A 16,386-nucleotide genomic window follows, 5' to 3' on the forward strand; every position below is an offset into this window, starting at 1 on the left:
AAATCTCACCGAACTTACCGAACATCTACCGAAGATTAATATACTGTGTGCATCGACCGTGTAATCAGTATGTAATTGACAGGTTAATAAAACCAAACAATAACGACAGGAATATTGATTTCAGCTAAATAATATATTTTTTCGATATTGCATAAGAATAATTTGTTTATGCAGACACCACTTTTACAGTAGAATTGCATTGTTTTATGCAATAATTAAGCATATATATTTTCATAGCCACTTTGCCAATATTCGATGATCGGAAATAATTTGTCGGTAATTATCGGATGCTGAAGAAAACCATACGTACAACGGTATATGTATAAAGTAGAATTACAAGTAGAATTATAATCATATCAATTGCTTTACAAGCCTCGATGACAAGGTGTTAGATTTTAAGTTAGTTTCAAATTGAAGACTGTAGGTTCGATAAAGTGATTTTTTTATGTTTTCTTTTATAATACTTTTTGTATTTTGCAAAACTTGACCGTTTATCAAAATTATGAAATAAAAAAGTGCTAGAAATGAAACACACGATTTATCAACTTATATGCTTATTATGTTTCATAAAGTTAAAAGATATAATAAAAATCAATTTATGAAAACTACACACAGGATTTGTCCGAGATTCGAACTTGCGCCTACTACATGTAGGTTACAAGTAATAGAAAGAGCACCGAAACACGAGGCTATCTGATTTGTATTAATCAGATTGCCGAGTGTTTTGGTGTTCTTTCTCTTTTGTATCATAGTCAAACATAAAAGCACGTTCCCTGTTGTCACAATATGAAACCCCGGCAAAAATGAACCAATGAACGAACATCTGAATATGACATTTCTGTCGCTTTCCCTTTATCTGCCGTCACAATATGTAAACCCCAGCAAAAATGAACCAATCAATGGGCATGCTCTGGAGTGCGGGTAACTAATACCATCAAGAAAGATATAATTGTGGCAAGTAAATGAAAACGTGTTTATGAATAAACATTACTCAACTTATTGTTCCTCTTTTCTTTATACACTCTATTAAACTGATATTTTCTTTTATTTATGATAATACAATCATATTTCTATCCGGCGACTTGATGCTTTAGCATCAAAATCTCTACTTGTCTTCATTGTAATACTCTTCATCGCCACAGTGTACTAGATTGAGGCAAAGGGGCTTCTTTGTTGGTCTACTGGATCACTTCATCCTCGGTATTCAGGGCTTTTTACCAGTATACCGGTATTAAATATAGTATACACGGAATATTGACCGTGCGTTCTGACGATGGGTTAAGGTAGCATATTTTTTAAATTAAATTCAACAAGGGCCTTTTGGAATTTTAATGAGAAACTAATCAGCTGGCTTAAGAAAGGTTGGTGTCTTTAACGGGTGTGTGCTTGTTCATGAAATATGCACATATATATTAAAGATGAATTATTATTTATGATATGGTATTGACAGGTGCTCTGAATGTGCTAGCAAGTGAACTAAATCCTACAGCCGGGTCTGGTCTCACCAGTATATCTTATAGGAAGACGGTCGCGTGTGCTCTACTGTATAAGGTCAGTTGTTGATTGGTCAGTTTTCAAGTTGATCAATTAAAATGAAAATGTGAATGAAGTTTATAATTGTAACCGAAAACACACGCAATTAAGTCAATGCACAGAAATATATTATTTGTTCGCAGCATAATCATTTCAAGTTTAAAATAAAAATAGAAAAATATAAATGTTAAATAAAATATACATTGTCTTTCTTTTGATTCAAAACGATTATTTGTGAAAATAATGAAAATCAAAGGAGAATTTAAAACAAAATGAGTTAAACAGTTTATGTAATATATTTAATAAGCCATGAGTGATATAACCTGTATAACTAAATGTTCAAAAACATACCCAAATTTTCTTTATAAATGACAAAAAGAAGAAACGAAGTCTCACTGATGAAAACGCCATTATTGACTTTTTTATGTACAGTTTGTCCTGCGTGTACTTGGAAACACGGCCAGTTATCAATACAGAAGTGCTACAACGGTTCTACATGATATACGGCCCCTGTCGTCTGGTGTACAGTCATATGATACAAACAAACAAGAGTGGCCATTGAATGAACCGCTGAAGAAACTAGAGGCCGATATACAGGTTAGTGGAATACTTTATTGGCGTTTGCTTTTTCGTGATTTTTACAATTTGATTTACATAGACATGTAAACTACGGCTCTTCTACTAATGACTAGACAACTTATGAAGATTTCCCAGAAACAGTATATTATGATGATAAAGTTTCTCAAAGAAAGCAAATTTGTCACCCTTCTTTCAATTAGTCAGAAGATTTTGTTTTGATATTCTTAAAGATATTAAAAGGTGACTCTGAACCGGCTGGAAATAGAAGTGATACGCCTATACAACCAGTATAGAGCCAGACCAGCATGCACATTCATGCAGTCTGACAGGGCTCTGTTCTGTTGGTAATTTAAATTTTGTATTTTGATTTTGAAATCCCTTAAACTTTAAATGAACTATATGCAGGGCAAATCCATTAAGTTCAGAAAGTAGATTAAAGGGGTACTTAAATGGAATTAGATATACATGTTATGTATAATGTCATTGGTCATGATCGGGTTTTAAACAACTACATGTATAAGAAAATGCAAAAGAAAACTGTGAAAAAAGCGTATTTATTTATTTTAAACTGATACATTAGGCAAGGGGGATGTGGTTTCTATATATGGCACGATAAATCTGCCTCGAGGTTTTACAGTTGGTGTATTCCTATTGAGAGCTGCTGGTTCCGCTACAGGCTTTACGTGTATTATACCGTTCTCGTCTTTCTCGTGAGTGATTGGTTCCTGGAAAAGTTCCTCGATGGGTGCGCATGCGTCGCCGATACCACGTGACTTGATTAAGTCTGCAGTGAGATCATTGATGTATTTGTTGTTCAGGAAATCGTCATACCACGCGCTCTCTATCAGTCTTACCTTTTCCATTTCTTCTTTTACCTTTTCTATTTCCTCTGCAAATCGTTTTTGTTCTTCCTAGAAAAGTAAGAAATGGAGTTTTCCAAATTGTGTGTAAATATTAAAATATTTTTTTTTTTTAAAGAACAGTTTTGCTGTTTGGTCCTTTGGTCATATTGCCTTGTTGGTCAAAATCATGGTTTACAATAATGAGGAGTGCAAGATATTTTTTGTCATTTTACAACTATAAATAAATAAATAAATAAATAGATAAATAAATAAATAAGAGTATATTTTTTCGTTTGAGTGAAATATGGAATATATTTTCACGAAACATAATAAAATGCCACATATTTTCACGAGCTGGAACGACGAGTGAAAATATGTAGCATATAATCAAGTAGAGTACAGTAGTGTGCCACTGTCTCGCTGTATCATTTTTGTCTATTAAATTGTACTAAATCAAACACTAACAAGATCCAATAAGATTAAGACAAAAGCTTTTAAGACGAAATTTCATTTATTTCAATTATTCATTAGCTTTTTGACAATTTTTATTGAAAAATAAAAACAACAAAGAAAACACACAATATTTTAGTGATATAATTGACAAATATAAAATAAGGATTTACGGAAATGAACCATTAGTATGTTAAGAAAGCTCATTCTGTTTTCGCATATGCTTATAAACGTAAAATGTGACCATTACATATAATATAGTCACGAGACAATACAACAACATACACCACAAGTTATACCTGCACTTTTTCATGTTGTTTCCGGACAACTTCAAAGTCAATAACTACGTTTCCAACACCTATGGTCACAGTGTGCCTGTTGAACGGGAACTTATGTCGGGGCTGAAGTTACAAAGTTTATATAATTATGTAAAAAAGGAGAGATATATAAATTATCCTACAAATATTACGCGCGGACAGTGGAGTTTATTGTTGATTTTTCCTGAAAATAGAAACAATTTTTAAAAAGCAGGCAGATAATTGTTAAAATAAAGGCCCATTCAGCCTCAGAAATGCTATCATTATTGTTTTTAAAAAGCGTATTTTTATTGGTCTGTTAAAGTTTCCAAAATGTTACTCATAGGCCATATTGTTGAGACATCTTTTGCTTCTTTTGCGTTTTATTAATTAATACAGTTGTAGTGAATTAGTATGGAAGTGAAAATACTCCTTTGTTACATTGTGCTATCTTAATAACGAAATATTTTTACACTAAATTTCGTTTCTTCAGGTGGAAAAAAACCATCTCACATGTTTTAGATATTTGTCCTTTTTGCGGAAGGAAAATTAAAATTCATTTTGAGAAGCTTTATGGGCCTTTAAGAAAAAACGTAAACATACCACATTGTTGATGGCGATTGCAGGAGGTTGTAGCTTATAGTCTTGGAGATACTCTTGCCGTAACATATCGCGTATAAACTGGCAACCGTCAGAAACCTCTGGAAAAAATAAATACATTTATTTATACTTTTAGCAATAATTTCATCATTTTTATTTTTTACTTACAGTTATTTTAATTATAAAAGCACATGCTTAAAATCTAATTTTGACGCGAAAGACAACTGCAACACCATTCTGGGTTCTGTCATATAAATCATGGGTCCTGTTTAAAGCTTTTGATTTTTAACAACTTTTAGAAATATTAATTAACTACAGAAAGTAATATAAAAGGAACGCAAGATAATGTCTGATCAAGTTAAACTTTTTATTTAAAACCTACTACATGTAGTTTGGGGCATTCACTGTCATTATTCTAGGAAATATTGAGCAATGTTAGTGAAATAAGATTTTTGACATTTCAAATGCTAGTAAGACACAGTTTTTGTTGTTTATCAATTTTGAGCATAAAGGGACTCAACTGAGGTTGTTTGACATAATGGGACTGAAAATATTTTTATTCCAGATAAATGTACCATTTGATGTAGATTTAGACCACTAATCTTTGTGCAAAATTTCAGATCATTCGCGCACTTCTTTTTTCCAGAATTATTATTCAAATTGTAAAAAATAACCCACAATGAAAAGCGTTTTTAAACGCTTTTCACTCCAATCGGGCTAAGAAAAACATAAAAAATACGATTTTCAATTAAATTCAAAGTATATTTATTAACTTTCTTTGCATATATTTAAGTGCCCCAGCTTATTTATGTAAGAAATTAAAATGTTATGTTTTAAGGATATTAAACCTCAGTGGAGTCCCTTTAAATAAGATTTGTTAAATTTCAAATGTTAGACATATTTCAATTGTAGATCACAAAAAAGAAATTTTTCAATTAAATTTACCATTGTGATCAGGTTCTTCTTTAAAATCCTTGTAGTCCGTTTTTCTGATGTATTCACCATCCGACATAGGTCCCTCATATCTGGTTAAGGATGAAAGACAGCATCATACTTTTATAATATTCTTTTTCTTATAAATACTGGTCATAGATCGTATTCTATACGACCAATGCCTATAATTAACTTGTCTAGTTCTACTGAATTTTTGTAGTGAAATTTCGTACATTTAGATCTATATCTAAATGATTGTGTTATCTCTTCAATATTATAGAAATCTATAATTATGACGACCTCTATTTAGACAGATTTTTTTCTCTCTGACGAATCTATGAAAATTAAACAACGTAAAATTTATTCTTTTAATCAGAAAGCGCATTTCATAGGTACATGCTACATATGAAGTAAATATTTATTTAAATAAGTTTTTTTACGTTGCTGCATTTTGATATTGATTTATCACCTGTATTCATGAAATACATTCATAGATGTAGATCTACAAGTTATTTGACTTTTCAAATAGCTGTTAGCATGATTAAGTTAGCATCATACTAGTCTTATGATTAGTTTTACTAGCCCATTATGCCTCAGAAATGCTATCAAGTTATTGTTCAAAGGCTTCTTATTTTTGGTGCCCTGTCATCGATTCCACTATGTTAGTCATTGGCCATAAAGCCGAGGTATCCCACGCTTCTTTTACGTTTAAGCATTGAATTCATTTATTGTGATTTAGTATTTTGTAAGGTGCCCAAAGTCAAAATAATTATACTACTTTGTTACAGTAGAGTCTAGATCTATAACTCATTTTTGCCCTGTTTATAAAGAAGGAAAATTTTCATTTGTGAGGCATAATGGGCCTTCAAATCTAGACCCATCTTTTCTAGCTACACAAAAATATTCAACTTGTAAACATTTAATAGTCCCGTGCACGAAACTAGTTTATATAGTCTACAGTTAAGATCTTGAAAGGCATGCATGATTTAAAATAGTGAAATTCAACATAAGATTATTAAAAGAGATCTTGATCTAAATGAATCTACAGTAGCTAAATAAACATTCCAATGAAATTATAAATCTACCTTTCTTCTATTGTGTTGTCCCCCATTTTATACTAAGTTTTTCCTTAGTTACATCGCTAGATTCAGTATTCTTCTTTGCAGACCTTGAGGGGGTTATAAGAGATTTCTGATCTCGCGACCCTACGCTGGATAAAGTAAATGGTGTATTTTGTTCGCCACAACGTCAATGATAATCATGAATTTCATGACGTCACAAACATGACGTATTATCAGGCAGCGATTCGCGTTCACGTGCACATGATATTAAATATTAGACTAGATCATAGAGAATCCGTTTCTCAGCTTTTCAAGCACATGGTAGACATAAATTAACATTAATTTACCGTTGCAGCGCCTTGCTCGGATCCCACCATTACTGTGTGACGAAACTTTACATAATTCAGATCTAGATCTACTAGTCTAGGCCCCAATCCATTTTTTTTTATAAAAAGTGATGTCGAAGAACTTCATTCTAGATTTAATTAAAAGTCATGTCGAAAACGATTTATTAGCTCTAGAGTATACCGACCAAGTCTATCGTATCACAAAATACTTTCAAGCTTTTTATGTGAACATTTTATTTTTTAAAACAATATTTATTAACAAAGGGAACTATAGATCTATATAAACAAAAAACTTGCTCTCTTTTTTATAAATGCCTAGTTACTTTTATTTGTAGATTTTTCTGTTTAGATCTTAGTTTAAAGTTGATTGGTCTACAATTGGCATGTATTCTATATAAGTATATCTATTTCAGATATTGATAAAACCAACACAAATACTTAATTATATATTGTATTAATTAAGGACTTACCATTATAGACCAATTCACTTTAATCAGTTTTCTGCTAATTCAATAACAGATCTATATGCCGAAAACAGTTCTATTGCTCTATATTGATCTGATTTAATCGGTTACTATCAAATGTATAGCTTATAAAGTAAAATTAAAATGTCTATTTTTAGTGTACGGGCGAGGCGGAATATACCGATGATTTACCGGCTTATCCCGGACAACTACACGCAGCGTTTGTGACAAGCACACAGGCTAACGCTACAGTACAATCCATCGACACAGCCGATGCATTAGTTAGTATTTATTATATATTTTGTTATTTAATATCTAAATCAAAATCGTTTAATCTACGTTATCAATCTTTCTTAGTGAGGAAATGACGTTAAAATAAAATGAGCCGCGTCACGACAAAACCAACATAATGGGTTTGCGACCAGCATGGATCCAGACCAGCCTGCGCTTCCGCGCAGTCTGATCAGGATCCATGCTGTTCGCTATCAGTTTCACTACTTGCTTTAGGGTTTGTAAGCGAACAGCATGGATCCTGATCAGACTGCGTGGATGCGCAGGCTGGTCTGGATACATGCTGGTCGCAAACCCATTATGTTGTTTTGTCGTGACGCGGCTCAAATGTAGGTTAAATAAAAGTATAATGAACATGCTCATTTTGTAATTAAACAGTGAGTAATTTAGCAATACACGCCCAATAATATACGCCTAAAATTCACATACAGCTGCTTTTCCTCCGAAGATTTCTAATTAAAAAATAGATAAATAAAAATAAAATGATAATTTTTATACATAGATGTTGCTTAGAGCGCATGTATTCCTATCAAATGAAGATTTATTTGCTATTTTTGTGGCATATTACCTAATGAAATGATGAAATTTGCGAGATTATTGACATACAAACAGTTTACTTGTATATTCTTCGATTTCAGAAAATTCCAGGTGTTGTGAAAGTGTTGACATCATTTGATATTCCCCAAGATGCCGAAAATGACATTCAGCCTCCTCTATCAATATCAAACGAGACCGAACCCGAAGAGGTAATTTTTATATTCTATCACGCTTCACATTGTTCCCCATTCAAACAGATTTGAGCCGCGCCATGACAAAACCAACATAGTGCGTTTGCGACCAGCATGGATCCAGACCAGCCTGCGCATCCGCACAGTCTGGTCAGAATCCATGCTGTTCGCTTACCAACCCAGTTACAAGTAGAGAAACTGATAGCGAACAGCATGGATCCTGATCAGACTGCGCGGATGCGCAGGCTGGTCTGGATCCATGCTGGTCGCAAACGCACTATGTTGGTTTTGTCATGGCGCGGCTCATATGGCCGTCTAGTGCATTATTACACGATTTCTGAACAGCACAAAAGAAAACCCATCAAATATGATGCCAATAAACCAAATGACTTCTGGAAAATTACTTCTACGCTTAATGTAGTTCAGCATATTTTATCAATTCTCTTTTTATAAGCATGTATATTCATCTTTTTTGCTTTGTAGTATATAAATGCATGTTTTATCGTTCATCTTTTTTTTGTAATAATCACTCAGGCTTAATAAACCAAAGTTTAGGCGCGCGGCTTTTCTACAGTGTGACGTGACTTACTTCATTCCTTTAACGACTTGATTGTAACATTTTAATCAATATGAGCAAAATTTTTAATGTATATGTATTATCATTTGTCCAATTACTTCAAGTTTTGTCTCATTCGTTTCATTTCTCAATATAAATATGTTGCCTACATTTTGGTATTATGTTTATGATAAATAATCAAGATCTATACAGTATAACTAAATACGTCACCTGTTCTTTCAGTTGTTCTCTAGCGGGAAAGTAATGTATTATGGACAGTCGCTGGCACTAGTAGTTGCAGGTATGTACCAAACATATCATTCATCAACGTTTATATCAATTTTTTTATGAAATATAATTATAATTACTTTTTCTTTGTCAAAAACTTTTGCTGTAAAATCTTTAAAGAAACATTATTGCGGAAGACTTTTTGAACATTCAAGTGTGCCATCATATAACCACGTTTTTTCGTTTCAAAATGTTGCTGCACAGTAAATGAGCTGTACCAGTTTTCAACCTTTTCCCAGTTTCTTATTACTAGTATTTGTTTTCACAAATTGACAACTATAATTATATACCTACCTGTAAGGGAATAACTTTTGAGATCTTAAAAATTTATCAGTGTACAAGAAACGCTTTTGAACAAAGGGTATTAAGTCCTTTTCAAGCCTTGATTTGTAAAGGTATAATTAGTAATAGAAAGAGCACCGAAACACGAGGCTATCTGATTTGTACGAGGGGGCGTAGCCCCCGAGTATTAATCAGATTGCCGAGTGTTTTGGTGTTCTTTCTCTTTTGTAGCATAGTAAAACATAAAAGCACGTTCCCTGTTGTCACAATATGAAACCCCGGCAAAAATGAATCAATGAACGAACATCTGAATATGACATTTCTGTCGCTTTCCCTTTCTCTGCCGTCACAATATGTAAACCCCAGCAAAAATGAGCCAATCAATGGGCATGCTCTGGAGTGCGGGTAACTAATACCCGCACTCCAGTTAACGCTGTGTGCATGTATATGTACACGATTTAACCCTGACACATTTTCAACAGAAAGGTCTCCAAACTATGATACAATCAACAATTAATGTGTCATTAATATTTTATTATGTAAATCTAAGCTATTTTCATTTCACGTGTTTTAAGAATCGCAGGCGATAGCCGAGGAGGGAGCAGCCGCTGTAAAAGTTACTTACAACAATATAAAAACACCAGTTCTTACCATAGACGATGCCATAGCCGCTAACACTTACTTCAAGAAACCTTATCAAGACATTACCATTGGACACCCTGACCGTATGTACATGTAGATTTAAAGTAAATAAAAACTAATTTCAATCTTTGGGCAAGACATGTATTCTTGCATCTGTATAATTGTGTCATTTTAGTCACATTGTAAAAATGGCCACTCTAATACTATTCTGTATTTTAGTAATAAAAACACAAAAGCGCGCGCACACACAAAACCTGCCGAGTTTGATCAAAAGGTAGAGCAAGTATTAGCAATCCAGGGGTTTTTGTTTCAATCCTTGGGCGAGGAGAAATTTCTCAAACACATCTGATCTTAGACATTTAGTCTAATTGATCCTGTCTCTAAAAATTATTTAGAAATCATAGGATCATTATAGTCTGTCCCATCAAATTTGAATATTCCATTTGTTATTTAATACAATAGTAAAATCATTTAAATTAATGTCATGTAAACCCTGACGTCAATATCTCTAGGCATGTTTTTCATTTTTTTCATAAAGTCAGTAATATGGTCAAAATGTTAAATTATAATTTTTCCCGTTGACTTACATTGTAACCTGACGTGACGTCCATTTCAAAATGGCGGCGCCCATATAGACGTCATTTAGGGTTTGTCTCAAAATTAGCCTGAAATGTACAAAAATAGTTTAATTTTTAATCAACCTCGTTTTGTTAATTCATACCAGGCAAAAGTTCATTTCCATTTTAAATGGGACAGACTATAGTCGGTCACTTGTAGAGAAATTTTATATTACTGGTTAGTTGTCAAGGAAAGCCGGTATGGTGGATTGATCGATGAGATATGACCGAAAAAATGTGTTTTAATCCGCGTAAAAACGAGAAAAACCCGCGTAAAAACGAGAAAAACGAGCAAATAGTGTTAAAAAAATAGAGCCATAAACATGATTTTCATGGTCGATCTAGCTGCAGTAGAAAATGATTATTTAGCGTATGGTAATCTTATGTGATCTGTTTTAAAGTAACGCTTATAAATAACCTGTCATGTATATCAAAAATAATACCGTCTTATTTATGAATTATATATTCATATTCTGTTTTATTTCTTGGTAAATTCAGAGGTTATCGCCGGTGCAGCACATCAGTTGAGCGGTTCATTCAGCACAGAAGAGCAGTTACATTTTCACATGGAAACACAAGTATGTGCCTATGCATTTTCAAATAGATATTATGTATACGTGCACTCATACATATTTCTAATGTATAAAGGTGATTTTTCAGTTGTTTTCCATGTTTTGTACTCTTAAATGTTCGTCAAACAAAGAACAAATGAAAACTTAATGAAAAAAAAAGAAAAAAAGGAGAGAAAGTGACAATGACCAGAGTCAAAATTTCAAATAATGGCTAGCACGTTTTTTTAAGGTAACATAAGTTTCGTTGCATAATTTGTTATGGTGCTGTTATGTTCAAGCAGCTTCTGTGTCGTCTGTGATAATGAACGCGCTAAGTATTTGTTCTTGTTGTCATGGCAAACAAGGGATTACTAAACGTTCAGTACCTTTAAATATTGTATTTGTTTCTTGTTAAAAAAAAACAATAATTACACAAACAAGATTTTTGTGTGTGTAACTTCAAAATAAGCTTTATTTTACTAAATTCTGTCTGAGACGTGCCTTCAATAATGTAAGTAAAACTGGTAGCCCAACCCATTTGCTTTAATTAAACTGTTAATAAACTTGTTTCTTTCTCTGAATAATTTGCATCCAGTTTTGTATTTAGGTGTACTCTTTATATTACATGTAAAAGTTTTATAGTAAAGTTATCTGTACGGAATATCTATCACAATATAGTTGGACTGTAATTAAATAATCTTTGTTTTTTTTAAGTAAATAGCTTTATTATACCTCACGTATTAAACCTTTTACGTGCTATATTGAGCCAGCATCCAGGCCAAGGGAGAGTAATCAATATAGACTTAAGAAAACGTAATGTTCTAGTTCTCTCCCCTGGCCGCTGGCTCGGAAGTGACGCATGTCGTGCCTCGGTCTCGTGTTGCTTATATGCACTGTTACCCAGAGAGACATGTGTTATTTTCATATTGTATAATTCATAAATTAAAGTGAATTAGTCTATTGTAGAAGGTATTCAATATCATAAATACATATGTAATTATGTTGATAGTATCTGGTATCATACGTGACAACAAAACATGAAAGAATAATATATGAATGTTGTAGCTAAGTGGGTAATACATGATATGATATTATATAATAAATATCATTATTCATCGTATAATTAATGTTCATACTAAATCACTTCGAGCTAAATTAACTTTTTTTTTTTCAAAAGAATATCCAAAATGCTATATTTCTTTTGTTTTTATCAATAGTTTAAATACTTATTGAAAATGTGCCTTGTTAACTGTAGACCAATCACCTTTAAACGATATTTTCAAAAGAACATCACTTTGTATTTCTAGCTTTATTGATACCGCAGATTAAAATAAGTTTAATTTGCTTTAAAAACGTGTTCAAATAGCTTTAGAAAAAATGTCTGCGAAAATGCAAATGATATGTACATTTCATGTACAGTAAAATCTCGACAGAGCGGTTACCGGTAGAGCAGCAACCTCTGTTTAGCAACAAATCACCGCGACTTTAAATATAACACTTAATTTACCCTCTCTTAAGCAACACCCCTCATCAACAACCACTATCTTTGCCTTTCAAAAGGGTGATGTTCTGCAGGGATTTTACTGTATTATATACAAATAAGAACTAATATCAATTACAGGCCAGTGTATGTATCCCAACAGAGGATGGCCTTGACCTTGTATCAACCACACAATGGCCGGATTCTATACAACACTGTGTTAGTAGAGTTACAGGGATACAAAAAAGCGCGTGAGTATTCAAGTCATACACATGTATCGATAGCAATGAAAAAGAAATCACCAACTGAGAGAACCAAATCTTTTACAAGTGCCCATTCGTCTAGTGATCTGGCTAGGAAAAACCAACAACATAATAATGCGTTTTTCTTATCAATATTGGTAGTTTGTATTGTTCTTTTTTACACTTTGTCATTTTGCTACTTTTATGAAAAATAATTTCACATTCAGTGCTTCGTTGTGGTGCCGTTATATGTATATACATTGTATATATATATATATATATATATATATATATATATATATATATATATATATATATATTTAACGGTAGTGTTGCGACATTTAACGGCAAAGGAAAATCGTCATTCAAGTACAAATGCGACATTCAAAGATATAACATTTGCGACCTTTAGCATTGGTTGCGACATTAAGCGGTAATGGTACGGCATTTAGCGGCAAGGGCGACATTTAGCGGCGTTGCAACATATAACGGCGCCATTTACGTTCTAAATTAAAGTAATTATTTACTAGTGATGAAACTCATAGTTGCCCTTTTTAAAGAAGAAAAATAATATTCGTTTCTGAGGCATAATATGTCTTGAAATGCTATAACATTGATAAATAAATTTACTAATTGTATGCATCTATTGGTCAAGGCATTAAAAAGTATGAAAAATAAGACTTTTTTTATTCATAAATAAGGTGACTTATATAGGAAAGGACAAGATAAAAGAAATATATAGCTAACATAGATAAACAAACTTAAATATAATCAGAAGTCTGATTATATAACTGATAAATATCAGCACTATTCCAAGTATCAACGTCCAGCATTGGTTGTTGTCGATACATTACGACTATCATTAACTCGTGAAAAATCGGCTTATTTCGTCAATCTTTGTATCCGCAATAGTCCTTATAATCGCCTGTATGACCATGATTTACGCATAATATGTGTCAATTTAATGCTTTCCGATATAATACTTAAACAGGGAAGTCAATCAAATTGATACAAATCATTGAAAAAGCAAAAAAAAAAAAAAACAAAACAAAAAACAAAAAAAAAAAAAAAAAACCCCCCCCCAAAAAAAGAAAAAAGAACAACAACAAGAAACAACAACAACAAAAAAACACAAAAAAAAAATGAAGATAAGATGTCATATATCATAGTGATAATATATTGCAGTATAAATGTAACTGTAAGAAGACTTGGTGGAGCGTATGGCGGGAAGATAACCAGAAACAATTTTGCTGCTGCGGCGTGTGGTCTGGCCGCCAAAATTACCAACAGGTGCGCCATTAATTAATATTTGTCTATTGTTTAAACGTTCATCTTACATTACAGAAATAAAACGTCGGTAAATTCAATATATTCAATATATGTATGTTGAATAAAAAATTAAATTGCGTATATTGAAAAAGGATTAATAAAATGATATGACTTTTATGTATCATAAAAGTAAAATGATATAGTCATTTGTGAAGAAAACTATCTGTCTATTGTTTCCACTTTTGTCATTTTTTTTGATTTCAGGCCAGTTAGAATGAGACAAACGATTCAGAGTAACTACATAATGTTAGGTCGCCGTTACCCACACAAAATAAATTATCGCGTTGGTTTTGATGACAGCGGTAAATTGCTCGGACTTGATGTGAAGTTTTACGAAGGGCTGGGATGCCTACCTGACGAGAAGTCCGCTGCTGCGTTTCCAGGATGCATTGATAATGGTTTACATATTTTAGTGTTTCGTATCTCTTTTATTTATCATTTTTATTTGTTCCTTAAAAATGAATAAACGCGGAATTATACGATATTTTTTCGTGATAATATGATTAAAAAATGATATTCTTCTAACAAACATTTCATTAAGGAAACTCCACTGAGGTCCAAAAATCTAAAAACATAGTCTTGATCCATGCTGGTCGCAAACCCATTATGTTGGTTTTGTCGTGACGCGGCTCATATGTGTATACACGTCAACGAGGTCGTTTATTTTTAATGTTTATCTTTGATTTGCGGTAAGAACTCTTAAATTTGCTAGAGCAAGTTATATATTTATGTATTTAAACAATAGAAAATAATAACTAATCTATCTGTAACTTTAATTATGGCGCACAAAAACTTACCGGAACCATATATGAATTTCTTGAGATATTTAGTTCTGTTTTATATATATTGTTCTCCGGTTTCAGCAAATGATACATTTTCATAATACTTTACATTTATATCAACCGTCTTTTTTCAAAATCTACAATTTTTTGTTTGAAAAAAAAAAAATGTTTTAAAAATATTTTCTTATTTTTCTATAGTAATTAGAGGGTATAAATTATTTTTATTCAAGCTTATTATTGTCCGAACTGGAAGATGAGTATGGAAGCTATGCGGATGAATACAGCCATGCACACTTCAACAAGAGCCCCTGGTAAGTAATTCGGTTACGTTTTATTGATTGCAAACCTTGTGAAGCCTTGACCTACTAAATCTGTATAGCGGTTTGTCCTGCTTTTTATTTGCGACAGTCCATTGGTACTTCAATATCAAAATAAAAAATGAGCTACAAATCAGTATAAAGTCTGGTACACAGGTGCTTGAAACAAACTTTTTAAAGTTTTATATGGGCTATAAACTATAATAAGATATAAGGTCTCCCAACAGAACAAAAACATCATGCTAAACAAACAAGAACACTGCTGCAAGAAACGACCAGATCACGGTTATCTCTTTCTGGCCGACATTCGAAAGGATCAATCCAAGCGTTAAAAATCGACCAGAAATCGTGTTTGTATACATAAGTGGTATGGCATCGAAAACGACATGAATTGAAAATAATGGTATTTTGCGAAACTTTTCCCAATTTCTTTGCTATTTGAGGGATTTTAATGAAATAAAAAGCGTTAGTACTTGGATTGATGCTTTCAAATGGCGACCACAAAGAGATAACCGTGATCTGAGCAGTGTTCTTGTTTGTTCCGCATGATGTTTTTGGTCCGTTGGGGGCCTTATATCTTTACAGTATATACATATATTGACCGGTTATGTAAAATATTTGATTATGTGACTAGCGCCTGTGGTCTGGTAGGGCTGACCATGCTCTGTAAGGCCACATGTGTCACAAATCACATTCGTCACAATTGTGAAGAATGAGATCACATTCGTCACAAATTTTGTGATGCATGTGATCCAATGTTTTAGACAATCACATTCGTCACGAGTTTAAAATCACAAATGTCACAAATTTGAGATAAATATTGTTTTCTTCAATGCTTTTCACTGAGTCACAAACGTCACAAATTTTTAGGACTGAAATCAATTATTGGAACTAAAACTACAGACATTTTTATCCCCTCCCCCGCTGATGAAATCGGGAGTGATGGGACTGTTTTAGCGTGTTCGTCCGCCTGTCAGTCCAGATTTAGTTTCCGCACTATCCGGCCATTGATTAGTTATTATACACTGTATATTGGAATCATTTCGTTTCCACGCTATTTTTCAGCAACTTCTGGATGGATATCGATGCTGCAACTTTGTAGGAACCTTCATTCACAAACCAGTTGCACATATAACCAGCATATCTCCATTTCTTTTTTTAAAAACAGACTTATTG

General features: G+C 32.8%; 2 protein-coding genes across 2 annotated transcripts in view; one reads left to right on the plus strand and one right to left on the minus strand.

Moving 5' to 3' along the window:
• The window catches only part of LOC132752826 (uncharacterized), a 36,257-nt gene extending 21,029 nt beyond the window's left edge, over window positions 1–15,228 (plus strand). The window contains exons 13-23 of the mRNA XM_060743212.1: window positions 1,451–1,551; window positions 1,966–2,130; window positions 7,264–7,386; window positions 8,035–8,142; window positions 8,924–8,981; window positions 9,826–9,975; window positions 11,008–11,087; window positions 12,682–12,791; window positions 13,968–14,072; window positions 14,316–14,509; window positions 15,124–15,228. Coding sequence (XP_060599195.1) covers window positions 1,451–1,551; window positions 1,966–2,130; window positions 7,264–7,386; window positions 8,035–8,142; window positions 8,924–8,981; window positions 9,826–9,975; window positions 11,008–11,087; window positions 12,682–12,791; window positions 13,968–14,072; window positions 14,316–14,509; window positions 15,124–15,212 — 1,283 coding nt within the window. The 3' untranslated portion in view covers window positions 15,213–15,228. The remainder of the gene's footprint in view (window positions 1–1,450; window positions 1,552–1,965; window positions 2,131–7,263; window positions 7,387–8,034; window positions 8,143–8,923; window positions 8,982–9,825; window positions 9,976–11,007; window positions 11,088–12,681; window positions 12,792–13,967; window positions 14,073–14,315; window positions 14,510–15,123) is intronic.
• Window positions 2,655–6,398, minus strand: LOC132752827 (uncharacterized). The gene is made up of 5 exons (XM_060743213.1): window positions 6,319–6,398; window positions 5,246–5,325; window positions 4,304–4,401; window positions 3,704–3,805; window positions 2,655–3,023 (listed from the first exon to the last, which is right to left on the minus strand). The coding sequence occupies exons 1-5, from the start codon at window positions 6,342–6,344 to the stop codon at window positions 2,676–2,678; spliced, it is 654 nt and encodes a 217-aa protein (XP_060599196.1). The 5' UTR covers window positions 6,345–6,398; the 3' UTR covers window positions 2,655–2,675.
• Window positions 15,229–16,386: the final 1,158 nt, after the last annotated feature.

Source organism: Ruditapes philippinarum, unplaced genomic scaffold (assembly GCF_026571515.1).
Source record: "Ruditapes philippinarum isolate M1 unplaced genomic scaffold, ASM2657151v2 ctg16233_1_1_1_1, whole genome shotgun sequence".
In the NCBI taxonomy this organism is placed as follows: Eukaryota; Metazoa; Mollusca; class Bivalvia; order Venerida; family Veneridae; genus Ruditapes; species Ruditapes philippinarum.

What these genes read in the sequence shown, in the direction of transcription:
- LOC132752827 (XM_060743213.1), bottom strand. Translation starts at nt 6,344, where the DNA reads ATGGGGGACAACACAATAGAAGAAAG. An exon ending in GACAACACAATAGAAGAAAG is followed by an intron (nt 5,326 to 6,318) that starts GTAGATTTATAA and finishes ATCCTTAACCAG; the next exon opens with ATATGAGGGACCTATGTCGG. An exon ending in CAATCGCCATCAACAATGTG is followed by an intron (nt 3,806 to 4,303) that starts GTATGTTTACGT and finishes TTGTAACTTCAG; the next exon opens with CCCCGACATAAGTTCCCGTT.